The sequence below is a fragment of the Bradysia coprophila genome, assembly GCF_014529535.1.
Source record: "Bradysia coprophila strain Holo2 chromosome IV unlocalized genomic scaffold, BU_Bcop_v1 contig_5, whole genome shotgun sequence".
NCBI classification, from domain to species: Eukaryota; Metazoa; Arthropoda; class Insecta; order Diptera; family Sciaridae; genus Bradysia; species Bradysia coprophila.
The window spans coordinates 6,002,541-6,027,979 of record NW_023503374.1 but is presented as its reverse complement, the minus strand read 5'-3'; the positions used below and the strand labels follow the sequence as shown (position 1 = coordinate 6,027,979).

Below are 25,439 nucleotides of genomic sequence, written 5' to 3'. Positions count from 1 at the left end.
TTGCACTGCTAATATGAAATGTACGTGCATCCTATAAGCAATATTTTGCTGTGGTAACGCATGCTGCAAAATTCATCGATCGTCTGCAACATAATACTGAATTACCTATATTCACGGTGATTACTAATGAATATAATGATACGGTTCAGGCAGTGCATTAACTCATCCAAGTAATTGATCTCTTGGTATAATAAAATTAGCGAAACTTTGTAATTTGCTGCTCCAAAAATTCTACCAAACTTTGTATATAATGAAACATTTTTCGCAATAAAAACGCTCTAAACGTTGATAAAACATACGAATATACCACACAGCAGAGTATATATAGATACTGTACCATTTTATCCGCAACCCTGATGAGAGCAAACAAAGTTAAGTATTTGCACCATATGCTTTGCAGTAAAATATGTTATGAGAACAAAACATAAAAGCGGCAAGCACCGTGCTATATTACCGAGTCATTCCTCATTTTGGTTATTTAATAATTAATATATTTGGAGGAAATGCAAATTATTTCATTATAACAATTAATTCAGCTATTTTAAGCGCAAAAATAAGAAAATTTCTTAATTATAATTTAATAAAGCATTTCAATGCTTGTTGTAATGTTGTTTTACGATATCGTACATTTCCATTTTCTTTTCTACTCTCGCTGTAGCAGCAGACAAACGACTGTTTGTTTGCTATTCCTGTTCTGTTACATAATGAATAAAACAAAATGGTAAATTGCTAAAATTCAGCAACGGACGCTTATACAAACATCTCGTATACATTATATCTGTATACCATTACAGATTATGCTAATTTTAGCCATTTGTGGTTCCTATGTAGCGCATCCAAAAAGCACACTTATGTGCCGGCTCTTAAAATACCCTCTCGAACAGTCATGGAAGCCGAGGAAATAAATCGTCAGCGGCCGGCATCCAAAACCGTCCAAGAAAAAAAGAAACTGACGATTGAGTCCCTCGAGCATTCTAAAATTTGGCACTTTATTGGCATAAGGAACACATAGTTGAGGGAAGCAGGTCCAAATTGTGGAAGTGTAAGTGAATTTTCGAATTTATATTAAGAAATGAGTCCGTTTGAGGCAAAGAAACGGAGTATAGCGCAATTATTGAGTTATTGAATTGCCAGTTGTGGGTTCGAAACTCAACCGCAACACAAATAATTCGTTTCATCAGGTTGTTGTCCACAATAATGACATCTGATTGAATTGGTTAATAGGTTGCGTCTTGGATTTAGTACCGATAACGTGTATTTGCGTTACATGTAATTCGTTGGTAATGTCATTGAGTCAGTTGACGAAAAGCCAGTTGACAGTGTGTATTGTCCTTTATTAGTCAGAGATTATTTTTTGTCATCGTCGTCGATAAGAGATAGTCAATTATTTCTAAAAAGTGTAGTAGACTGGAATGGTTCATGAACAATGTACGTGCGTACACATCCTATAAGCGGCTGAATTTTGCCAGCTTTCATGACTGCTCTCAAATCATTTGATGCTCAAAATTATACATACAAAAGCTTTACCACCCGAAACTTGGAAAAGCTGCTACCGCAAACGCCGCGAGAAAATCGTCGCACTCTTTTGCCATTATTCGTTTGGTGGAGATACGCGCGCTAGGGATAATTAGCGGTTTATGTTTATACGAACGAAATACATTTCGGTTAGATATATCTTTGTGCTTATACTGATGATAATAATAAATTATAACCTACAGGGTATCTGTGTGTATCACCCCGTGTTGTTATGAATAAAAAATGTATTATTATGGTTGGCGCGCACAAAAAAAAAATTATAGAAAATTTCATTTGTATGTCTATTCCATCATAATTTCACTCACGCTCTGCGGAATGAGTAGAGTATTGTGACTTTTTCGCATTATAAAAATAAAAGAAGAAAAAAATATATTTTCGATTTTCATGTTTCGTGTTTAAAGTCGAACCAAAACACTGCCACCCTGTAGACGAATTAGAAGGGCATCATCAGCATATTGTGTGGATAAACGATAAAGCGTCTATTTATTTAGGGTATTATAAGTATATTGGAAACAAGGCAAAATTACTAAAATTGATCATTAAGCTGTTGTTGAATTTGGTCAGATTTAATTTTATAGTGAATTAGGCAGTCCACAATAGGCCTAGTTTTCTATTATATATGAAATCAATCATTAAACGGATCGTGTATTGAATTAAATAATATTATCTGCCGATTTTCACTGTGATTTTATTAATTATCTGGAGCTTATTGTGGATTGAAACGAATGATTTTCGTACACAAAAGACTGACAAGATTATTCCGATTCATGTAGCAATGGTTGAATTTAAAGTTCACGTAGTTCCTGATTTTGTTGACAAAATTTAAAGAGAAATAACTCAGATTGCATTGAAGGAAATCGATTATCATTCATAACAATTCGTTCCAGGAAACCGTCATGTCAACTTGAACATGTAGGAAAGCGCTTGGGTACAGCTGAAATACAGACGAAAGAAAATTGAAAAACTTACCAAATCGAGTGTAAGAGAAACTAAACGACAAACTTTTTTAATTTTACGCTGCAGTTAGATATTCGCTCAAAAAACATTTTTTATCAAAATATGCTTTGAACGGATAAGCCACAAACCATTTCGGTGAAATATGTTTAGTAAAGGTACAATATCCTACCCATCCTACACAAATTTTTCCTATACGGCGCAGTTAATATTTACGGGGAACAATATTATTCCAAAATTGATAGAAACGTTCATAGAATAAGGGGTAATTGAAGCGGGATATAATGGTGCCGTTTCTCATATTTATAGAGCTTTTCTCTGCTGTTATGCCAAGAATTTAATAAAGTTCAACGCATACGGTAAATTAATTGCAAAATAATCAAATATTTGAGTTAATTAGTGAATAAATTGAGTGATAAACAGGAGAATTCAGAACGAAAACAATTGTTACAATCGACGGGAAATTGATTTTCAGAATTTTCAATTTTAACGTTCAATGTTTATCACTTTGTAAATTATGAAGGTGGCTACGAAGAGAGAACCAGTCAAGTGAAAATTTGGATTTTACTAGTTTTCTAAGTAATTTATTAATAAAATCTATAGACAAAAACGGAACTTTTTAAGGAAACCATGCAAATAGAAGATTACTTTAGATGCTGCGAAAACAATTCATTACATGAGGTAACAGTTCTGTGATAAAATTAAAATCGCAAGTGTGTGTTTGTGCGCAACAAGCTTCGGTTATCAATAAGAGTTAGTATATCTGAGACGAATGCGAAGTATACATCAACTACACCAGGCGAAAAACAGGTACTGAAGGTAGTTGCTCATAAAACAAACTTGGTGTTTCCGAATTAATGATTTATGTTTCAGCATCCAATGTATTCTGGTTTATAGCTGCCTTAAAGTTGAATATACAGAAGAATTTACGTAAAATAACTGAAAATATTCTTCATGTAATTGATCATTTTAACGGTGGGAAACTATGCCATAGTCAACTTTCGCATGGGGCAGACAATAAATTAAATTTCAAAGATCGCGACGTATCATCATCATAAACATCGAGTCTTTTGCATCTAGGTATTCTCAACAGGTTAATACAAGAATCTTTTACTTCATTACATTTAACATTTACGTTGGTTTTGGTATATTTCGGAGCTAATTAGCCAGAGAAAATCACTTATTGTTGTCGTTGCTGACAATAACAGATGTTACATTGTAAATTGATTTGAATGCAACCGATCGATTTATATTTAGCTATCCTTTAGCTTCCATAATTTCGGTCATTACTTAACGTTATGCGGCAAGTTTTTTCATCAAGTCAAATTCGTTGTGTTCATTTTATTGCTTATGAGTCATTTATTAATAAAATTCCACCTATTCGATCGAAGAAAATGTAGTCAAAATCTGCACCCCAAAGAATTATATTTCTCGTTTGCCGGACTTTTCTCATAAAATTAATTCCATTTCCCGATAATGGAATGAGATTTATATCCATTAACATTACCAATTTCATTAATTGATTAAATATAATAATGGGTCTTGTTCGTATAGACTTTATCGGAACTAATCTATTTCTTTTGTGTTTGTTTTCTTTGCATTAAGATGTAGAGTTCCGATAGATGATGATATTCGAATAATTTTTTTTTTTATCAATTTCTAATATCATTTCGAAATGTTTACTTTTGCCGAAAATGGTATATATTATGGATGGATTGAGAGTTGAAAATGGTTTCGGTTTATAAATAATAATAAAGTCAATATGAAAAACCTCAAAATTGAATTGAACTTGATTCCGTGTTAGCTTTTCAATTGAATACCATTATACAATGCAAGTATTTATGTAATGTTCATGTCACATCAAGCTATTCATCGTTTCCTGTTACTATTTCTTAGTTTATATGGTTTTAACCTGTTGAAAAAGTAGACAAAGTTGAGTTAATAAATGTAAAATGTTCATATCCAACAGGGAGGGTCTACATAAATCACTTTTTGTAGGTTCGTTTTTGTTGTTTTTTATTTTGGCAAGTGTGAGGAGAAATTAAGCAAAAATAATATTGGAGTCACTATACTCAATAAACCCCGGAAAATGAACGATTCCCTTAATAAAATGTGAAAAATCTCTAAAGTTGTGGTTTAAATAGCGGATAATAATATTAGAACGTTGTTTTGTTTCAAAACATTTTTATTAAATCATTCGATTTACATACGGATTGACACAGCGTTGTTTTATATATGGGTTTACCATTATAATTAATGGAATAAGGAAGGAACGGATCGATTTTTTTCGCGATTTTTTGTCACATATCAGCAGAAACACAAAAATAAGAAACTCGTACATCGGGAATTCTCAAAATGTTGTCTCATTTAAAAGATTTTACAAAAAGAAAATCTATGAAAATAGCACTTCCCACTCAATTTCACATCCCAAATCACATCCACTCTGAATCGTCGGCTTACTTAAAATATTCGTCAAAAGCAACGAAATTATGAAAAATTTATGGTGACCAATCATGTAAACAAACAACAGTATTGTCGTTTGGAGTGATGTGAGATTCTAAAGTGATGACCCAGTAGAAATAAAATGTCGGCGGTAATCTTAAAAATTGCGTTTTAGCGGAAACGCTTTAGTTTAAATGTGTGTACGTTTCCGGTAAAATGAATTAGTGCGAGAGCATCCATTTTTGAGGAGCTTTAAGATAACACCTTTAGTTAGAGGGGTGTCACATCCCTTATTGCCGTTATATTTTCCCAATTCCATTTTTAAATCCGAGAAATTCCATTGCTGGAATGTACTTTCTCATTACATAACTCCGGTTAGCAAATGCAGGTCTAGACTTCTAATATATTTAACGGCTGGACATATCACCACTTAACGATTAAATCGGTTACACATTTCCTTTCAGGTATCGTTTAGAGCTTGAAGACAAATCTGTTACTATGTGTTCACCCACAAAAAAGCTGTAGTATAAAGAGAAACGAGACTTTCCGGAAAAAAAGGTATTGGAAATTCACGACAACTAGCAACAGCTCTACTCTAGAAGTTAGTCTTGAAGGTGTCATTCATAGGTGGTAACATTAGTCTAAGATTATTAGGATATTTGAGACCTATCAGATCAGTGAATATTATAAAACATTTTGTATAAGCGGCTAATCTCAATAAGCTATCCGAGTGACGGAGGGACTATCAGTAAATGTTTCTTATTATGACTGAATTTTGAAGATTAGATTCAACTTTAAGTATTTAAGCTTTCACTGATGACAATCATTTCACTAGAATAATTATCGAATCTAGTACTTTTTTTAGCCTTAGTATTATGGGTGAGAGTACCTAATGTTATCTCGATTTTATCTTGATCGTGAACAATTCAAATGAAGAAATTTGATTTTACTAGATTTTTCGATCAAACGAGGAGTAACAGGCCTTAGTATTGTTTAGAGAAGGATCTGTTACTTCAATAGTTTCAACATGCATTATGATACGAAAGCCCACATAATGCTGAATTCATCGTTTATTACTGTCGTCGCTATTGATGGCCAGACATATTCACTACTGTAGTTCCGAATTTCATTGTTCAAATTCAAAAAATTCCCACCGCTTGCAGAATCACTTAAAAAACAAGGCATCAGAACAGTCGGAGCGTTTGCTGCGACTTAGCCCCGTACAACCCGTAATCCTATTTCGTCCGCAACCATAATACGTCCGTAGCCCTAATAAGCCCGGAACCCTAATACGTCTACAACCCTCTAATCCGTCTGTTACCAAAATGCAAGTCAAGTTGGGCATTGTCAAATTTACTGAAAGTGTTCATTTTTAAAATTGCGCATAGCGCAATTACGAAAGCCCGTACGAAGTACCTTTTAAATAAAACCAACAATTTACGACATTATTTTAGAAACCCAAATTTTTTTGCCAACTTTCCATTGGGTATTCAATTACCTCTCAAATTAAACAAAAACTAGCAAAATCGGATGAGATTTACTCGATTTATGTGCAAAAAACACTTAGGGCCGAGTAGCGGCCTTAGTCCAAGGGCCCAAATTTGAACCTTTTTCGCCACGTTCTTTTCAGTGTTCAATTACCTTCCATAAAAAACTAAATCTAGCAAAATCGGATGAGATTTACTCGGTTTATGTGCAAAAAACACTTAGGGCCGAGTAGCGGCCTTAGTCCAAGGGCCCAAATTTGAAACTTTTTTCGCCACGTTCTTTTCAGTGTTCAATTACCTTCCATAAAAAACTAAATCTAGCAAAATCGGATGAGATTTACTCGATTTATGTGCAAAAAACACTTAGGGCCGAGTAGCGACCTTAGTCCAAGGGCCCGAATTTGAAACTTTTTTCCCCACGTTCTTTTCGGTATTCAATTACCTTTCATAAAAAACTAAATCTAGCAAAATCGGATGAGATTTACTCGATTTATGTGCAAAAAACACTTAGGGCCGAGTAACGACCTTTGAGCCATCCCAACAAGCCCACATTGCATCTTACCCAAAAACAATGTTCAGCAACTTTGTTCTACTCGTCAATACCTTTCATTTGATATATCACAAGCAGGTATTGCGAGCGTATTTCGGTAGATATAGGCGAAAGACTGAAAAACACCTATAGGGCCCTAGCTCTGGAAGGGCCGGCCCTACCATGCCCATTTTCGAACTTGACCTTACTTTTGTCGATACCAATCGGGGAAAAAAAGAATTTTGAAAAAAGGTTGTGATTTACTCTAGCTAGAGGGGTCACGGACGGACGGACGGACGGACGGACGGACGGACGGACATTTTTTTTATTGCGGATTTGTCATCTATGAACATAACCAAATGCTTTGCCCTTACTGGCTGCTTCCAATTCGACATGTTACAAACGGCATATTAATCTTATAAGCCCCCAGTACTTCGTACGGGGCTAAAAATAGCCAAGATAGTTCGTGGGTGTTGTATGAATGATCTGTTCATATTCATATGTCGTAATCTGTTACAAGCACTAATAAAAAACATAAAAAAGAAGACCATAAAAAATTCAATTACCCTATCATGTAATAAATTCGACATTTAAATCGCCTCTTCTCGACACGGAGTTTTTTTTTTGGAGAATTAAACTTCTTTTCCAAAACTTTCTATGTACAGAGTACTATTATATGGAGTCCTGAGCTCTAAAAGTATACCTACGACATAGTAATGTTGATGTGCACTTTACATATTTTAACTAAACCTAATACAATGACGTCAAAATATAATTTTTTTTCTCTTTCTTTCGGAACAATAAGTTACTTTTCGGAATCTTTTATGCGACTAGCAATAAATATGCAAATAGTTGTCTGGATACTTTCGCAGAAATATGATTTGATATATTTTATGTTAGAGAAATGAAAATTTCAATTCTATTCTATCTGTCTAAAGTTCAGAAATGATGTGTAGGAAGGTTAAGTTATTATTTATTATGTATGTGGGTGGATGGTTTAACGATTCGATGAAATCCTTTGTCTCCTCATATAATTGTTGACTACAAATCGATGGTAGGATGATAGTAGTTAAGGTGATACAAGTTCATTATACCCAGACGACAAGGACACCCTCAAAATAATTCGAATTATTACCTTTCGGTTAGTTGATCTTTAAACAATTATGATTCATTCCGTTTCGTCTTATAAAAAGATTACCATCAAATCGAAAGTAAATTATTTTCAATTTACTGCATTCATACCTTGTCACAACTTACATCACAATTTTTTTTTTTTTCAATTAAAAGGGAATTATCATCACCGTTCGCCCTCGTTATATTATAGAAATTGATATATTTTTTCGGTGTACACAAATGTATACGCATAAATGAATTATTGATGAAGTGAAAAACTGTGAATAGGATTGATTTTCAAATTTGATTGAAAATGGAATTACTCCATTTTTTTTGATGAGGGAAAGTAATAGTGTTATAATGTGTTTACACATGACAAAATTAATATTTAAACGCAATGCGGCATTACAATAATTGAATTATTCGATAGATGGTTTAACGGTGGAATTATATCAACAAAAAAATAGAAGAAACACATTGGGGTATGTTACGCGATTTGTGTAAATCATATCCGTTATATCATATCTCACTTGATGCAATACCCTCTCTAGCAAGCAAACTCTCAGCTCTCTCTCTGTCAAATTCACACCTTATTTCTTTGGATTCTACAAACACTAGTATACACTTTGATGAATACGCTGTAATGTACATGTAAATTCCAAAGGCTACTTGATTCTTTCACCACCTTAATAAAAGTAGTTTGGTTGCTAGAGAGGGTATTGCTTGATGGCATCTAGAGGTCAATGTACAGGATCATCATGAAGTTACAATAAATCACGAGTACTGTCCCACCTAGTAGCAGTAATATTCCTTGAATCTATGAACCGGAAATTCAGATCAACAATTATGTCAACGTGGAGAATTACATTGCCGTCTGATTTCATGGCATTTTAAAAAATGTATTCGAACGTCGAATTTCGAAGCCTCTGTTGGCCTGTAGAGTAGAGGCGCCACAATATTTTTCAGTACTTCATTCTTTGCGCTCTATTTTTAGTTGATGGTAAAACATCCATAACATGTCATAGCTGTGAAGTGGGTTCACACAAAAATCAGTAATTTTAAACTTAAGAGCGTACAAGGGTTTAGCTTCAGACAAAAACCAAATACTATAGCGTCATCTCTTTTAATTGAAATGAAACTCGTATTGTCTTCAATAACAATAGAAAATCGAACATCGAAGACACCTATCAATATAGTGAAAACAAAATGATAAAAACAAAATTGTGTTTGGTTAATTTCTTAAAAATAAAAACTTATTTCAAAACATAGCTAACGCCGACCCGTACGAAACACCTATTCGTATCAAAAGCCTTTAATGTGAAACTCTTCATTTCTCTTACTTCATTTTCTTCTCTGCTGAAAAACTATTCTTCCCTTTAAATCACTTACATTATCCACTCTTTGCCTTGTTATCATATACAATTAAATTGCCGGAGGCAATATAGACAGCCCCGTACGAAGTCAAATTTCATAAATTCCTATTTAAACAGCTATATACCGCTATATTTACCTATATTTCACTGTAAATAAACATTTCACAGAGGAATATGCTATTATATAGCTCTATATGCCTGTATATAGCTCAATATAGCTGTATATAGGTATATATAGATGTCCATATATGGAATCCCTGAAACCCCTCACACTTAACACATTATTTCCATGTTAACAGAAACTCTCTAAGCATCATTTTTCCCACTTTATATCACTTTTAATAAAATCCAATATGGCCGCCGGCAGCCATTTTGTTAGGAGACCGGAAATAGTACCGACGCTTTACATTCGTTAATACCTTTCAAACAAAAAAAAATTCATGAAATTCGGTCAAAATTTACTCGAGATATTGTCAAAATACACCACGTTCACTGTACTTCCGAGTAGCCAGATAAGAGCTCACTCCAAGAGACCTAGCTCACGCTCCGGAGAACATAATTTCATAAAAAAATGTCCGTCCGTCTGTCCGTCTGTCTGTCTGCACGATAACTTGAGTAAAACGCATCCGATTTTGAAAATTCTTTTTTTTCCCGTTTGGTAATGTCAAAAGACAGGCTAAGTTCGAAGATGAGTAATTTTGGATCGACCCCTCCCGAGCTGTGGCCCAATAAGTGCTTTACGGTTTTTCGAAGATATCTCCGGACATTTAAACGTTAAACTTGTAAGTGATACGTCAAAAAAAAGGTATTTACAATACCGATCGACAAAAAAAAAGTTTATGGAAATCGGATGACCGACTCGTGAGTTAGACCCCTTGGTGTGGAACAGGCACAGGGCGGCAAGCAGTTTTTGCTTGTAGGTCGGCCACATTTGAACATATTTCGTCTGTTTTAGCTTTATTAGATAGGTATTGACCGTACTAATCAGGGAAAAAAAAGTTTATGAAATTATGTTCTCCGGAGCGTGAGCTAGGTCTCTTGGAATGAGGTCTTATCTGGCTACTCGGAAGTACAGTGAACGTGGTGTATTTTGACAATATCTCGAGTAAATTTTGACCGAATTTCATGAATTTTTTTTTGTTTGAAAGGTATTAACGAATGTAAAGCGTCGGTACTATTTCCGGTCTCCTAACAAAATGGCTGCCGGCGGCCATATTGGATTTTAGTAAAATAGAAATATCTTGGGAAAAATGATACTTAGAGAGTTTCTGTTAACATGGAAATAATTTGTTATGTGTGGGGTTTCAGGGATTCCATATACGGACATCTATATATACCTATATACAGCTATATTGAGCTATATACAGGCATATAGAGCTATATAATAGCATATATTTATCTGTGAAATGTTTATTTATAGTGAAATTTGTCTTCGTACGGGGCTGTCTATATTGCCTCCGGCAATTTAGTTTTATATGATAACAAGGCAAAGAGTGGATAATGTAAGTGATTTAAAAGGAAGAATAGTTTTTCAGCAGAGAAGAAAATGAAGTAAGAGAAATGAAGAGTTTCACATTAAAGGCTTTTGATACGAATAGGTGTTTCGTACGGGTCGGCGTTAGCTATGTTTTTTAGTTCGATTTCAATAAATAAATAAATAATTAGGAGGACATTCGACCTTGAAATACTGATTGATCCTTGAAAAAATGTTTAAGATAACCATTCAATTACCAATCTTTTTAATTATTTTGACGTCCATGCAAATGATTTCACATTATCGCCAATGTTTAATTCAAATGTTAATTCATTACACGAACATTGACCGTAATGCCTGAAGATGTTGTTGTACAGATATAAAAGAATGATCGATTTTCTTATTTTTAGTTAATAGAAATTAGAACTTAACTTTTAGTTATTTGAAAACTTAAGTACTCAAGGTCGCAAAAAGCAAACTGAAACGACTTGATGGTCCAGGGCCAATTTGAAAATCGACTCTTTTATCTTCATTTTTTTTGGAAAAACTAAGTTGTTGAAAAAGAAAATAAACTAAATAAAAATCGGAAAAAGGATCTTATCATTAGTTTTCTGATGCTGAGGTTTCGGTATTGACATAATATTTGTATTTTTGGGGTCGGACTTTTTGATTCAAAATCTTTTTATTTATTTTTTAATTGGAAAATATTTTTTGTCATCAACATCAACAACATAAAACAGTTTGTTTAAATATAAATATTTAAGTTTTTTGCCAGTTTCAACAGCTTTAGCTGTCGAATTCTTACATTACAGACCGGAATTCTTGGTTGCTTTATGTCTCTGTACATATTTCCCGGTTTGTAATGTAAGAAATCCACAGTTGAGGCGGTTGAAACTGGCGATGTAAACCCCAAAAAACCTTACTAATATTTATACTGAATTAAAGGTAACAATAAAAAAGTAAAAGAAACAGATGTTTCAAAAATAGCAAATTATTCATTTGTGGCATTATTATTTTTTAAGTTCTTTCGCCTATTTTTCGCCTACGACGTTCACGGCTACAATAAATTAAGTACAATGTGTTTCAATATTTTCATACTGCAACCTTGCACCAGGGCAATATACTCCCTTTTATGACCTGTTCAATGTTAGGTAATTGGTTGAGAATTCCAAAATTGTTCGAAAACAGACTGTAAACTAATACCCTTAAATTGTGCCGTATCCTCAGTATCCTAGATACCAGAAAAATATTCAGACAAAATCCAGAAAAAAAGCTTCGAAAAAAATAATTTAAAAACGACCAAAAATATATACAAACTAGGAAAAGACACAGGTCATAGGAAATAATTTAGAAAATCACAACCAAAATAATAAAATTTAAAAATTTTAATTTTAGCAAATCACTCATTCAAATAAGAAAATTTGAAAATTTGATTCATAGCTAAAGTACAATCGCTAAACCGAACTGGTGTGCATACGTTATTTTGCACCAGCTGGTCACATACAATTCCAAATGGGACCAGCTGGTGCAAAATAACATATGCATACCAGTTCGGTTTAGCGATTGTATAGGAGAATTTGAAAATACTAGTTTTAGAGAATCAAAAACACAGCCAAAATAAAAAATCAATCAAAATGTTGTCCTGTCTTTGGGTAAATTTTGTCATTTTTTGTGTGACGCAGAGGGGAAGGGGCTCAAAGATAGTAAGAGCAAAAAAAAGATTTTTCTTTATGAAGAGACAGTTCCATATATTATAAGCAAAGAGCCATTTGTTATCCACAACGACAAAAACCAGCAATGAACTCTTACTGCATTTCAATACCAAATATCAACTGTACTGAAATTCTGTATGAAAATTACAGTACACTTCAGCGGATTTTTGGGAAACCGACCCCAACGATCGACTTAAGCTACTCATATACCACCTTGGTGAAAGGTTAGTTTACGATACATTTTCTTGTCATCCAAAATTTAAAATGGAATAATTTAGTTATGGCAACAAGAAACGTTCCATTAAAGCCGTATACAGTCGTATTGTGTCCTCACTAAAAACTATTTGCATTTTTAATTAAATTTTGTTAAATAAACGAACGTAAAATTCTCTCTCACTCGCTCACTGTCAAAATAAATACAAAACAAATGAAGTCCAACTTGATTTTCAGATGCTTTATTTACGACATTAAATCTTACTCACTTCGATAAATTATTTAATTTATTTAAGTACTGTTATTGTAGAAACGAACCATAAAATATACAACAAACGGCTGGCGAAACAGAAATTGTCGCATAGTTCCAGCTATACATTGAAACTGTATAGGAATACATGCCGTCGTCGTCGTCGTTTATACCTTTTATACGAATTGCATTTGCGATAATAATAACAGTTTTTGTGTTTATGCTGAAACTTTTAAATAATAAATAAATGCAAATGAACAAAAATGGTCTCTTGAAAATGCAATTTGACTGTAAAAGAAAATTATTTCAGAAAACATAAGCATAAGTTAAGAACAGAGTTTCGAAAACTTAAAATGGGTTTATTACAATCATTACACTTCAATAAACTTTTAACCGAAAGCATTATTGCAGTTCCACTGAACATTTTGTTAAGGTTTCTGCGAGCGTTTCTGTGGTTGGAGGAGATAGTGCAATTTTCTTCTACTTTTCGTTTATTAATATTCATAACATTTGCTCTCACTGATTTTGTTCGCACATTAAATAAATTTTGACATTTTTTTCATTATACTTCTTAAAAAAACATCATACTCGGTGGCATAGATGTTCAGACAAAGTGATCTACCCTTGTCGCAATTGAGACGATGAACAGAACGGGTTAACATGAGACAGGTCGGATCTCAAAAAAATAATTCGGGTTGGATCAGGAAATTCCTTAAAATTCCCAAAGATTCGAATGTAGTTGATTTAGCTCAACTTTAGAGAAACTTTTCTCTCAACTCTTTGAACAATCCCTCTCTCAATCCTTTAAAATCTGAACAATTACTAATTTAATTATTCGTCAAAATGACGCTTAACGAGTTCTAAATTAAAACATTTAATTTTACAAACCGGTACACCTCGCATACTTCTAGAAGACGAGCTCTTTATTCAACAATTTGAATGTAAATCGCCAACGGTTATATTTTTCGAAGTGACTATTTGCACCCGAGTAGAAATAGTTTTTATTAGTCTAGTCGATTACACTACTTGCAGGGTAAATTGTAGAAGGAAATATCAGTTTTCCTGTGATGAAACAAGTCATTGTTACACTATTTGCGCATTGGCTAAATATGCCATGTTCCATTACAGGAAATTGGACCCTGCCAATTAGGTGTTACGACCAAAGCTATTGATTTTTTCATGCAGGTGGTGTGAATAACCTTATACATCAGAAAATGAGTTATATATATAGTGATTTTCCCAGCTAGAGCATGAATGTTCCACATCATAAGAAAATTAATACTGGGTCCACTGGGTGCAAATAGTGTGCTGAGGACTATTTGCCCTTGTGTGCAAATAGCATCTACCATATTTTTTGTTGAAAGATCAGTTTCTTCTCAGAGTCTCTCTCTATTTTAATTAATCCATCGTTGAATCTGACTTTCAAATATCTACTGGGTATTATTGTTAGCAGAACACGTATGCAACAAAATTCATTTTCCATGTAGATAGAAGCGAAGTTAGAACATTTTTTACAGTAAATAAACGCACTTCCTCTGCCGACAAAAATCATTAAATTACTCAGATCACCTCAAACAGTTTGGATGTTTTCTGTTGCATAGAGTCTATATAATATCGAAAAAATTAATCAATGACTGACGATTTCAACGAAATTTTATCAAACGTTGCAACATTACGTTTTGAGTTTTACCTGCAATTTTTCTTGTAATTCCTAATTGGTTCAATCCAATGCCATTCTTTCATTCGTTTGATGCAACGTGTACCAAATGCGAAAATTTTCAAACTTTAAGGCAAAAAAAGTTTAAAAAGTCACATAAAAATCTCATAAATTCGAACGTTTTATTTATGAAAATTTCATTTCTCACATTTCGGATTACATTTATTATGAAGTAAAATTGAATGTTACGAAGATAAATCTTTAATACCGAAAATACACCGTTCGATTTTGACGGAAACAGTCTAACTTTTTGCATGAGTATAACTTAAAATGAAAGGAAAGAAAAAAAAATTGTCGCAAACTTATGCAGAGAGTATACGTACAATTTAAGACAATTAATATTCAAGCATACGGAAAGTACTTTATAGATTGTGTAGGAAAAATGACCTCATTATTTAAATATTGTTCATAAAATATTCAAAACGAAAATATATAAGAGAAAAAGGAATAAGAAAAAACCCAGAGCACACACACAAAAAAACCGTCAAGCTTGTTCCGCCCCTTATACTTTGAACTTTTCGAGCGGAAAATTTTTCAAGTGCCCCTAAGCACCAAAAGTCTGTAAAGTTTTCATTTATACTATGACTATACGGATAACCCACAAAAAAAATGCAATTTATTTGAACGAAAAATCAAGTGCATTTAAATATAATAAAAATGATGGTAACGGTAACGAACCGTTTTCTTCTCTATATGCTCGTCATCTTGAAATAACTTTATTACGTTTCCTTGTAGCAAGTTGCAATAATGGAAATCTCGTTATATTTTGCAGATGTGTATTTTATAGAACGAGAGCCAGTGTGCTCAACAGTCCCCACAAAAGGTTTCGGATATGCCTGGATATGAAAAAAATTTGTTTTCCGCCTCAGATGTCACATAGCGTAAAAAATCCCCGACTTGTTAAATAAAGAACCCAGCTTGAAGATAGAATTTTTAGTGAAATTTCTGTCCAAGATATTGAAAATTATAGATTCCTACTCGTCTGGAACGACTGGCCATTCAATCAAAATTGTATATGTAAATTCTTTTCTGAAATTCGACCTTCAATTTAACATCAATTTCAACTTTCTTCAACAATGGATGACAAAATGACTAGCTGTCAAGAATAAAATAGTAAAACAAATGCTTTTGTATCGAGAAGAGAAATAATACAGGAAAAATTACAGCAAGTCACGGATCAGTAAATTTTCTGTTCTTTCTATCCCGTTGGCTCGAGATGCATGAGAGAAAGAGGAAGAAAGTCTGACCTAGCACTTGTTGTCATTTTTCCATCAACGTTTCGAACCGGGTCTGATATATACACACGCTCTCTGTCTACTTTATAATAACGTACGTATATAGAATTGCAACAACGGATAAGTTGTATTGTGGGTTGTCATTACCGGATATAACATATGCACAAGTAAAGCACTGTGAAAATTTTGTTGCATATTTTCGAAGAGGAATATAATTATTTGTTGTTTTATGTTGTCGTTATTGTTTTCCATTTATATTGTAAATACGAAAAGCCATGAACAAAATTACAACTGATGACGTAAAACATATAACTTTTGGCATGAATGAAAATCTTTTGTTCGGCGACGATGAACTCTACATGTAAAGATAAAACAAACTCATTGCTTAATGAATAGTGCGCTACATTGTCATTTGAATTAATGAGTGAATGTTAAAACGATTACATTGAAAGATTATTTGTGTAAGCATATGGAACACAACGGTATAGTTCGTGGAATTTTAATCTAAAAGTTTGTGCGTGTAAGGAAGTGGAGTCTTAACCTGTTACAGACCGTTGTCAGCTATAATAAACGACAAGCTCTGACTAATGAGGTCTTATATAGCAAAAAGCATTTTCAAAACAAATCAAGTACAGTGAACGACATCTCAAATGTCTCACAGTCATTTTTTTCAGAGAATGTCATTGTGAATTTGCAATGACACAATAAAATTCTCAGAAAAATTTGACAGTGAGACATTTGAGATGTCGTTCACTGTAAAGGACTTCTGAAATCAAATGAAGTAATAGTTTAAATTGAAATACTGTTAATATGCTTGTCGTCTGTGACAGGTTATAGAATGTTACGTCACTGTTTGTAAATATTTGTTTAGGCAAGTGTGAGGTTTGCGGAACGAGCCGAAGGTAAGTGGAGTAATCACACGTGCCTAAACAAGCAGTGACGTAACACATTTTACATGTTTGTGGACAGTAAGTGCATTTATCCTGTCCCAAGCAGTGATGTAAAGTGCACTTTACTGTGCATAAGCATGTAAACGATGATTTCTTATTATATCGACGAAATGTTGAATGTAATAAAAAAATATGGATTGAAGGATCAGGTCCTCTTTATTGTTTCTCGTTTCCAGATCCCTAATGTTGTAACTGTAATACAAATTAACTCGTAACACACATACATCTAACTCATAAGACTATTCTAAACCTTTTTTATTTAGTGCCTTAATACTTTCCCATCAAAGATTATCTATAAGTTTAATTTGATATTCGAAATCGAGTAACTTTTTCTATCTTGTGCTTGTTTAAAAAAAGAAAAAGTTACAAACAAAAGTTTAACTGGAGATTTAGTCTACATTGTTTTCGTGTGTTATTTAAATTTCTACGTTTCGTTCATAAATTGTACAGCTTTTTTATGCGGCTTTTATCCACATAAGTTTCACTACGACCAAAATAAGCAATAAAAGCTCTTCTAGCTAGTGTTGACCTAAATAGCAAAATGCTAAAACAGATGAAGTAAAAGATTTTCCATCAATTCAGCAGATTGATTAATTACAAAATGTCTGATGTCTAATGCATACAAATTGTTTATAGCGGTCGTGTCACAAGTCAAAGCCAAACAAGGCATCAGAACAGTCGGAGCGTTTGCTGCGACTTAGCCCCGTACGATCCGTAATCCTATTTCGTCCGTAACCATAATACATCCGTAGCCGTAATACGCCCGGAACCCTAATACGTCTACAACCCTCTAATGCGTCTGTTACCAAAATGCAAGTCAAGTTGGGCATGTTCAAATTTACTGAAAGTGTTCATTTTTAAAATTGCGCATAGCGCAATTACGAAAGCCCGTACGAAGTACCTCTCAAATAAAACCAACAATATTTTAGAAACCCAAAACTTTTTGCAAACTTTCCATTGGGTATTCAATTACCTCTCAAATAAAACAAAAATTAGCAAAATCGGATGATATTTACTCGATTTATGTGCAAAAAACACTTAGGGCCGAGTAGCGGCCTTAGTCCAAGGGCCCAAATTTAAAACTTTTTTTGCCATCATTCTATTCGGCATTCAATTATCTCTCAAATGAAACAAAAACTAGCAAAATCGGATGATATTTACTCGATTTATGTGCAAAAAACACTTAGGGCCGAGTAGCGGCCTTAGTCCAAGGGCCCAAATTTAAAACTTTTTTTTGCCATCATTCTATTCGGCATTCAATTATCTCTCAAATGAAACAAAAACTAGCAAAATCGGATGATATTTACTCGATTTATGTGCAAAAAACACTTAGGGCCGAGTAGCGGCCTTAGTCCAAGGGCCCAAATTTGAAAAATTTTTCGCCACGTTCTTTTCGGTATTCAATTACCTTCCATAAAAAACTAAATCTAGCAAAATCGGATGAGATTTACTCGATTTATGTGCAAAAAACACTTAGGGCCGAGTAGCGGCCTTAGTCCAAAGGCCCAAATTTTAAACTTTTTTCGCCACGTTCTTTTCGGTATTCAATTACCTTCCATAAAAAACTAAATCTAGCAAAATCGGATGAGATTTACTCGATTTATGTGCAAAAAACACTTAGGGCCGAGTAGCGGCCTTAGTCCAAGGGCCCAAATTTGAAACTTTTTTTGCCATCATTCTATTCGGTATTCAATTACCTCTCAAATAAAACAAAAACTAGCAAAATCGGTTGAGATTTACTCGATTTATGTGCAAAAAGCACTTAGGGCCGAGTAGCGGCCTTAGTCCAAGGGCGCAAATTTGAAACTTTTTTTGCCATCATTCTATTCGGCATTCAATTATCTCTCAAATGAAACAAAAACTAGCAAAATCGGATGAGATTTACTCGATTTATGTGCAAAAAACACTTAGGGCCGAGTAGCGGCCTTAGTCCAAGGGCCCAAATTTGAAAAAATTTTCCACGTTCTTTTCGGTATTCAATTACCTTCCATAAAAAACTAAATCTAGCAAAATCGGATGAGATTTACTCGATTTATGTGCAAAAAACACTTAGGGCCGAGTAGCGGCCTTAGTCCAAGGGCCCAAATTTTAAACTTTTTTCGCCACGTTCTTTTCGGTATTCAATTACCTTCCATAAAAAACTAAATCTAGCAAAATCGGATGAGATTTACTCGATTTATGTGCAAAAAACACTTAGGGCCGAGTAGCGGCCTTAGTCCAAGGGCCCAAATTTGAAACTTTTTTTGCCATCATTCTATTCGGTATTCAATTACCTCTCAAATAAAACAAAAACTAGCAAAATCGGTTGAGATTTACTCGATTTATGTGCAAAAAGCACTTAGGGCCGAGTAGCGGCCTTAGTCCAAGGGCGCAAATTTGAAACTTTTTTTGCCATCATTCTATTCGGCATTCAATTATCTCTCAAATGAAACAAAAACTAGCAAAATCGGATGAGATTTACTCGATTTATGTGCAAAAAACACTTAGGGCCGAGTAGCGGCCTTAGTCCAAGGGCCCAAATTTGAAAAAATTTTCCACGTTCTTTTCGGTATTCAATTACCTTCCATAAAAAACTAAATCTAGCAAAATCGGATGAGATTTACTCGATTTATGTGCAAAAAACACTTAGGGCCGAGTAGCGGCCTTAGTCCAAGGGCCCAAATTTGAAACTTTTTTTGCCATCATTCTATTCGGTATTCAATTATCTCTCAAATAAAACAAAATCTAGCAAAATCGGATGAGATTTACTCGATTTATGTGCAAAAAACACTTAGGGCCGAGTAGCGGCCTTAGTCCAAGGGCCCAAATTTGAAACTTTTTTCGCCACGTTCTTTTCGGTATTCAATTACCTTCCATAAAAAACTAAATCTGGCAAAATCGGATGAGATTTACTCGATTTATGTGGAAAAAACACTTAGGGCCGAGTAACGACCTTTGAGCCCTCCCAACAAGCTCGCGTTGCATCCTACACAAAAACAATGTTCAGCAACTTTGTTCTACTCGTCAATACCTTTCATTTGATATATCACAAGCAGCTATTACGTGCGTATTTCGGTAGATATCGTCGAAAGACTGAAAAACACCAATAGGGCCCTAGCTCTGGAAGGGCCGACCCTACCATGCCCATTTTCGAACTTGACCTTACTTTTGTCGATACCAATCGGGGAAAAAAAGAATTTTGAAAAAAGGTTGTGATTTGCTCAAGCTAGAGGGGTCACGGACGGACGGACGGACGGACGGACGGACGGACATTTTTTTTATTGCGGATTCGTCATCTATGAACATAACCAAAAGCTTTGCCCTTACTGTCTGCTTCCAATTCGACGTGTTACAAACGGCATATTAATCTTATAAGCCCCCAGTACTTCGTACGGGGCTAAAAATGTAGAAACATCACTGCACTAGTTTAAAAGTAAGGTCATAATACTTCAATGACTGCTGTGAAAAGAACAAAAGAACAGATGACTTTAAGATGAAGATGAAATAACGTCATATGTTATCGACGAAATTAGCAAAAACCTCTAACTTTGGTTCTTTTATATAGCAAACGTATGTTGAGATGAAGTACAAGATTTTGTATCAATAACTTGGCTCTACTTTAAGCAATGGAAGTAATAGATTATTAATGAAGCGCATGCCGTTCGCAAAAGCGAAATTTGACAAAGTCGAACAAAAGTAATTGATCTGCGATAAAAGCGACTACAGAGCTTTACGTTTCAAAACCCGTTATACTCGACAGCACAAAGAAAAATGTCACTGCTTTATTAGTGACAATAATAGCGGAGATTTCATTTCATCTTCCGTCATTAAAACCCATACGAACAGAAAATGCCACAGGCAGAAATTATGTGTTATTGGAATACATGTGTTGAAAATTTCAAATGAAGACTTAACCAGTAGATTCGAACGTACCATATTCGAACAGATTTATCATTCTTACCAGAGCAGAGAAGGAATTGTGTATTTTTATTTTTATATTTCGAAAATCCGTTTTCTATGGTGATTCTTTGGTGTTTGGGGGTGTATCGGGGTGTGCACGTTATAAATAACTCTTAAGTCAGATCCACGAGTCTACATATAATGATACGAGAGAAATAGCAAAAATAACAACAACACACCAACCAGGATATAGTGTGTATGTGACGCCAGACTTATGGTGCCATTTTCTTATCATCTACAATAATATGTAAGTCTCGTCTTTTCTCATTTTTTACCTAGTTTTCCTTAGCGTATGTGTGTATACGGATAGAGTGTGTACGTCAGCTTGAAATGTATTTTTATGTTATTACGTCAACAAAGCAATTTTTTATGTGTCCCCACATCCATCATCAGATTGTGTAGACTCTGTAACTCCAACTCCCAATATCCAGAATCTCAATATTTTAGTATTCAAACACATGCAAGGCGTGCAGACACATATATATACACCACACACACCCACAGAGAGGACTAAATAAATTTAATTTTCTTTGAAGGAAAAACTGACAATTTTTCATATTTTTTAATAAATCATATTCCTGAAGATGTTTTCCATATCGCTCACATCAATCGAGCTTCATTCGTTTTATCTGGTTCGGTCTCTTGAGTTTGCCGATATAATTTTTTTTTCCCTTCTCTCACTCTCTGTATATCTTTTTTACTTCTTTTCTGCTGATGAAAACGAAAATAATAATGCCACCAACATCAAAGTACCTACTTATATCCCATTTAAAGCTGTCTTATCCGATCAAATATAAACACCGTAATCCATTTTAGCATATTTAGGCCGCAATTTTTCCATGGTTGGTTTAATCATAAAAGAGGAATATTTAAATCCCTTCGAAATCTTAGTTCAGAATTTTCACTTAACAATTCTTGTTATGTGCGAAAATATTTGCTTTATTGCGTTGCGTAAGCTGTTACAGTGTTACAGTTTGATAAAGAAATATATATTCAAATAGAAAATTGGAAACCAGGAAGAAAGAATATTTCGATTCTGACCTTGTCGTTTCTCAATTTAAAATGGACGAAATTTAGTAAAGTAAAAAAAAATTGAATTTCGGATTATTTCTTCTCGATTACAGAAACCATTTTCATTTTCCTCTTTCAACATTTGGATATTTTTTGTTTGATTTATTTATTGTAGACTGAAAAGGAAAATATTTTTTGGAAATATTTTTCCTGAATATTGCTGATAAGTATCGACGATTTGATAGCAACAAACGGAAATTGCACATAATGGCGATCAGATTAACTGTAATATGAATGAAAGGATTCAATAACATATCGATAAATGAAAGTCTCTTCAGATGTCACAGCGAGTGTCGATGACTTTATAACACCACTGTCATCAAATCTTGTAGGAAATCTCCGTTTACGTAGAACCAAAATGGTAGTGCCAATCTTAATTGGATCACAGAGAATACGGAGCCAAGCTTTTGGGTGAATATATGCTTATTTACTTATCTGTGGTGGACGTTACATTTCGGACAATTTTGCGAGTTTTAGCGCCGTGCGAAGTGTCTAAGCGAAAGTGTCTAAAATAAACCATCCTCAACAGATGCGTATACAACTTTTCATGCTGAGGGCCTAAATTAAGAGAACAATTCCAAAATTAATACTCGTTGCACTCGTGTTTGTGTAATATACACTTTAGTTAATGCTGGCCATATTCACCGGTATCATAATGTATAATTTTCTGCAAGTGAGGTTACGTGAAATAGGCAGGTGCCCTTAGAATTTAACCTTGCAAAAATTAGAACAAAAGCAAAGTAAGCTGGGATCGGTAGGTCTTTGGGACCTGAATCACGTCACCAAAGGTCCCATCGATCCCCTTTTGGCATTTCGAAAAAATTGAAGAAAAGTGAAAAAAATGAGGTTATTTGTAGAGATTATTTCGCTCTTCAGCTCCATACAAATTTTGCTAACTGCACCAGCCTAAAATACATTTGATCAAATTTAAATGAAAAATGAGTACGTTTAAGGACGAAATAAGCGAAATTTATGCATTGAAGTTGCTGAGAGTCACGTAAATCAAATTTGCAAACGTTGTGGTACATTTTTAAAATAGTGTCGCCTCCCGTCGAAAAATTGTTCCATATAATTCCAAATATTGCGTCTATTGCCCCGTTGCCGTTTTATTTGCAAATAAACGAATTTTTCGACAAAAAATGTTGAAGTAGATACCACTGAACCACAACCGAGAAAAAAGATTAATGCCGCTGATATATGCGTTATGGGTAGTCGCAGTGGCATCGAGTATGTCGATTCATGTTTTCGATAGATTTGAGAGTTACTTTCCCATCTAACGAAAAATCCAGCTTCAAGTAATTGTCGTGCGATTGTGTCTACTTTCGCTGCTAAGGGAAAGTCTTTTCGCATGTACAGGGCAATTGGATAGCTTGCGATATTTTCCAAACGTTCCAGGCAAAACATCTGCAAAGGTGAATACGATGGCGAGTTGATCATATTTTGGCGAGAGCCAGCAACTGCAAGATTCTCTAGATTTGGTACCAAGCATTCGTCAATATCCTCGCAAATGTAGAACGATTCAATTTTACGATTGCGAATCTACAAAAATTTTGAATTTTAGCCAACGAGCTCCACTTTTTAGTAAACTGTCTAAATAACCATTTTGTTTCGACTCAGTAAATTAAGCGACTCCAGTGAGCCAACTAAATGAAAATCCTTCTCCATAATTTCGTTCAACGATGAGACTTGATGCAATGGCACTTGCTTATGAAGGACATCGTATCCTCGAGTTAACAATATTTGAAATGCAAAGAATGCGCTAATAAGGACCGTTGCGTAAAAAATGCGAAGTGTTCCTTTCAACGGGGTAAAATTCGGTGATAGGCCAATAAATGCTGGTATTGTAATTAACATAGAGCGATGCCAATCGATACTGCTCCGCTGTTTATACTTCGGATCGAATTGTACCAACAAGTATATCAACAAACCGACTGGGTAGCCGCAACCAAAGATACCCATAAACCATACCGCAGGTTGTACATAGCGCATGTGAGCTAAGAACATTGGCATCGTCCGCGCTTTTTGAACACACCAAGTCAAATCGTCACTGGCATAGGTTACGGACATCAGTGCATATTTCAAAGTATCTTCTGTTGGAAATATTCCTCCGATACAAATATCGGCGATGCTGGAAAGGAGTAAATTGAAAATGGAACACTCGATGTGGAATTTCGTTGAATTTTTTTACTTCATTGCAACGTCGTTACAAATATCGGAATGATTTGACGCGGCCTGGAAATGCAACCTTACATTTAGTGTTTCGGCCATCCGTTGCAAAAACTGAAATTCCATGCCATCGTAAAAGTTGCCGTCGGTATTTTGGTACATGTACGGTGCAAAATGTCTTGTTGAAATGCGAAGTGGAGCCAACAAGACGTTTGCTGATGATTCGGTTACGTTTGACCAAAGAAATAGTAACCAAACTGACTGACCAAAAGAACCCATTTTCACTGTCGACCACCGTTCACAAAATTCAAAATTTTAATGAAAGCAAAAGTAATGTGGCTGGATTGTACCAGTGATTCTAATTGTAACGTATTAGATGCCATCAGCGGTATCTAGGGAAACCCAATTACGAATTGCGTCCAAATTATTGTTTATTCAAAGTAAAAATCTACATTAATGTCGATAAGTTAGTCGATGGGTTGATGTAATATCATAAACGAAGAACTACATGCTACAGTAAGGGTTATTATTAAGGTTATTGCGTGCGTAACATAATAGCTATTTATGTAACAAGAATCGTATGAAGGTATATTATCGTACTAGATGTCAGATTGCCAATCCGAGGCGAAGCCGATTAGTGTTTCATACAACGTTTTATTAGTGCGATAAAATACGTCATTGCACACAGGCGGAGTAAGTTACAAATATCATCACTGAATTGCATAAAAGCATTAAAATGCCATTTGATCAATGTCATAGAAGATGACATAAATTGAGACTAGATTGAGACGAAGCCAAAGTAAATGGAATTACAATGCGTGTAATATTACTATACTTAGCACCGCTTTCGTTTTGGTTTTCGGATGGTGAGGACTTACAGGGCTTAGTAAATACTTCGGGTGCGCAGGTTTCCTCCGTGAATTGTTGTTGGTTTGAACTAAGGCACTAGGGCACTGAAGCGAGCTCAATTCGTGTTTGTCCTTATTGTGTGAAATACTCTTGGTTTGGTTAGTCTTCAATTTAAAATGGCATTGTGATGTGAAAATTGTATGAAGTCATCTTATTTGACAAAATTAAACATATGATCGAGATTAACTGATTCGTTTGATAACTCCAATACATGACGTACCATAATATTGCAATCGAAGTGACTATTCGCCCGCAAATCTTTTCCAACTGAATTCATCCTTCTACAAATTGTGTTAGGAAGAAGTTTCGTTTGTTCTATGGGAGCTAATCTCGACCATATAGAATGTCTACAGTCAACTAATACAAGAT

The 25,439-nt window shown here is 34.5% G+C and overlaps 2 protein-coding genes across 2 annotated transcripts in view; both read right to left on the bottom strand.

Annotated features, from left to right (window-relative positions):
• LOC119071883 overlaps positions 1 to 25,439 on the bottom strand; it is a 148,760-nt gene that overhangs the window by 56,309 nt on the left and 67,012 nt on the right. The window lies entirely within an intron of this gene.
• On the bottom strand, positions 22,888 to 24,440 carry LOC119072018. Its single transcript, XM_037177137.1, has 4 exons — positions 24,184 to 24,440; positions 23,595 to 24,123; positions 23,261 to 23,534; positions 22,888 to 22,901 (listed from the first exon to the last, which is right to left on the bottom strand). The coding sequence occupies exons 1-4, from the start codon at positions 24,438 to 24,440 to the stop codon at positions 22,888 to 22,890; spliced, it is 1,074 nt and encodes a 357-aa protein (XP_037033032.1).

Excerpts from the sequence above, each read along its gene's own strand:
- LOC119072018 (XM_037177137.1), bottom strand. The coding sequence starts at position 24,440 with ATGGGTTCTTTTGGTCAGTCAGTTTGGTTACTATTTCTTTGGTCAAAC. Across the intron at positions 24,124-24,183 it reads TGTAACGACGTTGCAATGAA|CATCGCCGATATTTGTATCG; the intron begins GTAAAAAAATTC and ends ACTCCTTTCCAG. Across the intron at positions 23,535-23,594 it reads TACTGAGTCGAAACAAAATG|ATTCGCAATCGTAAAATTGA; the intron begins GTTATTTAGACA and ends AAATTTTTGTAG.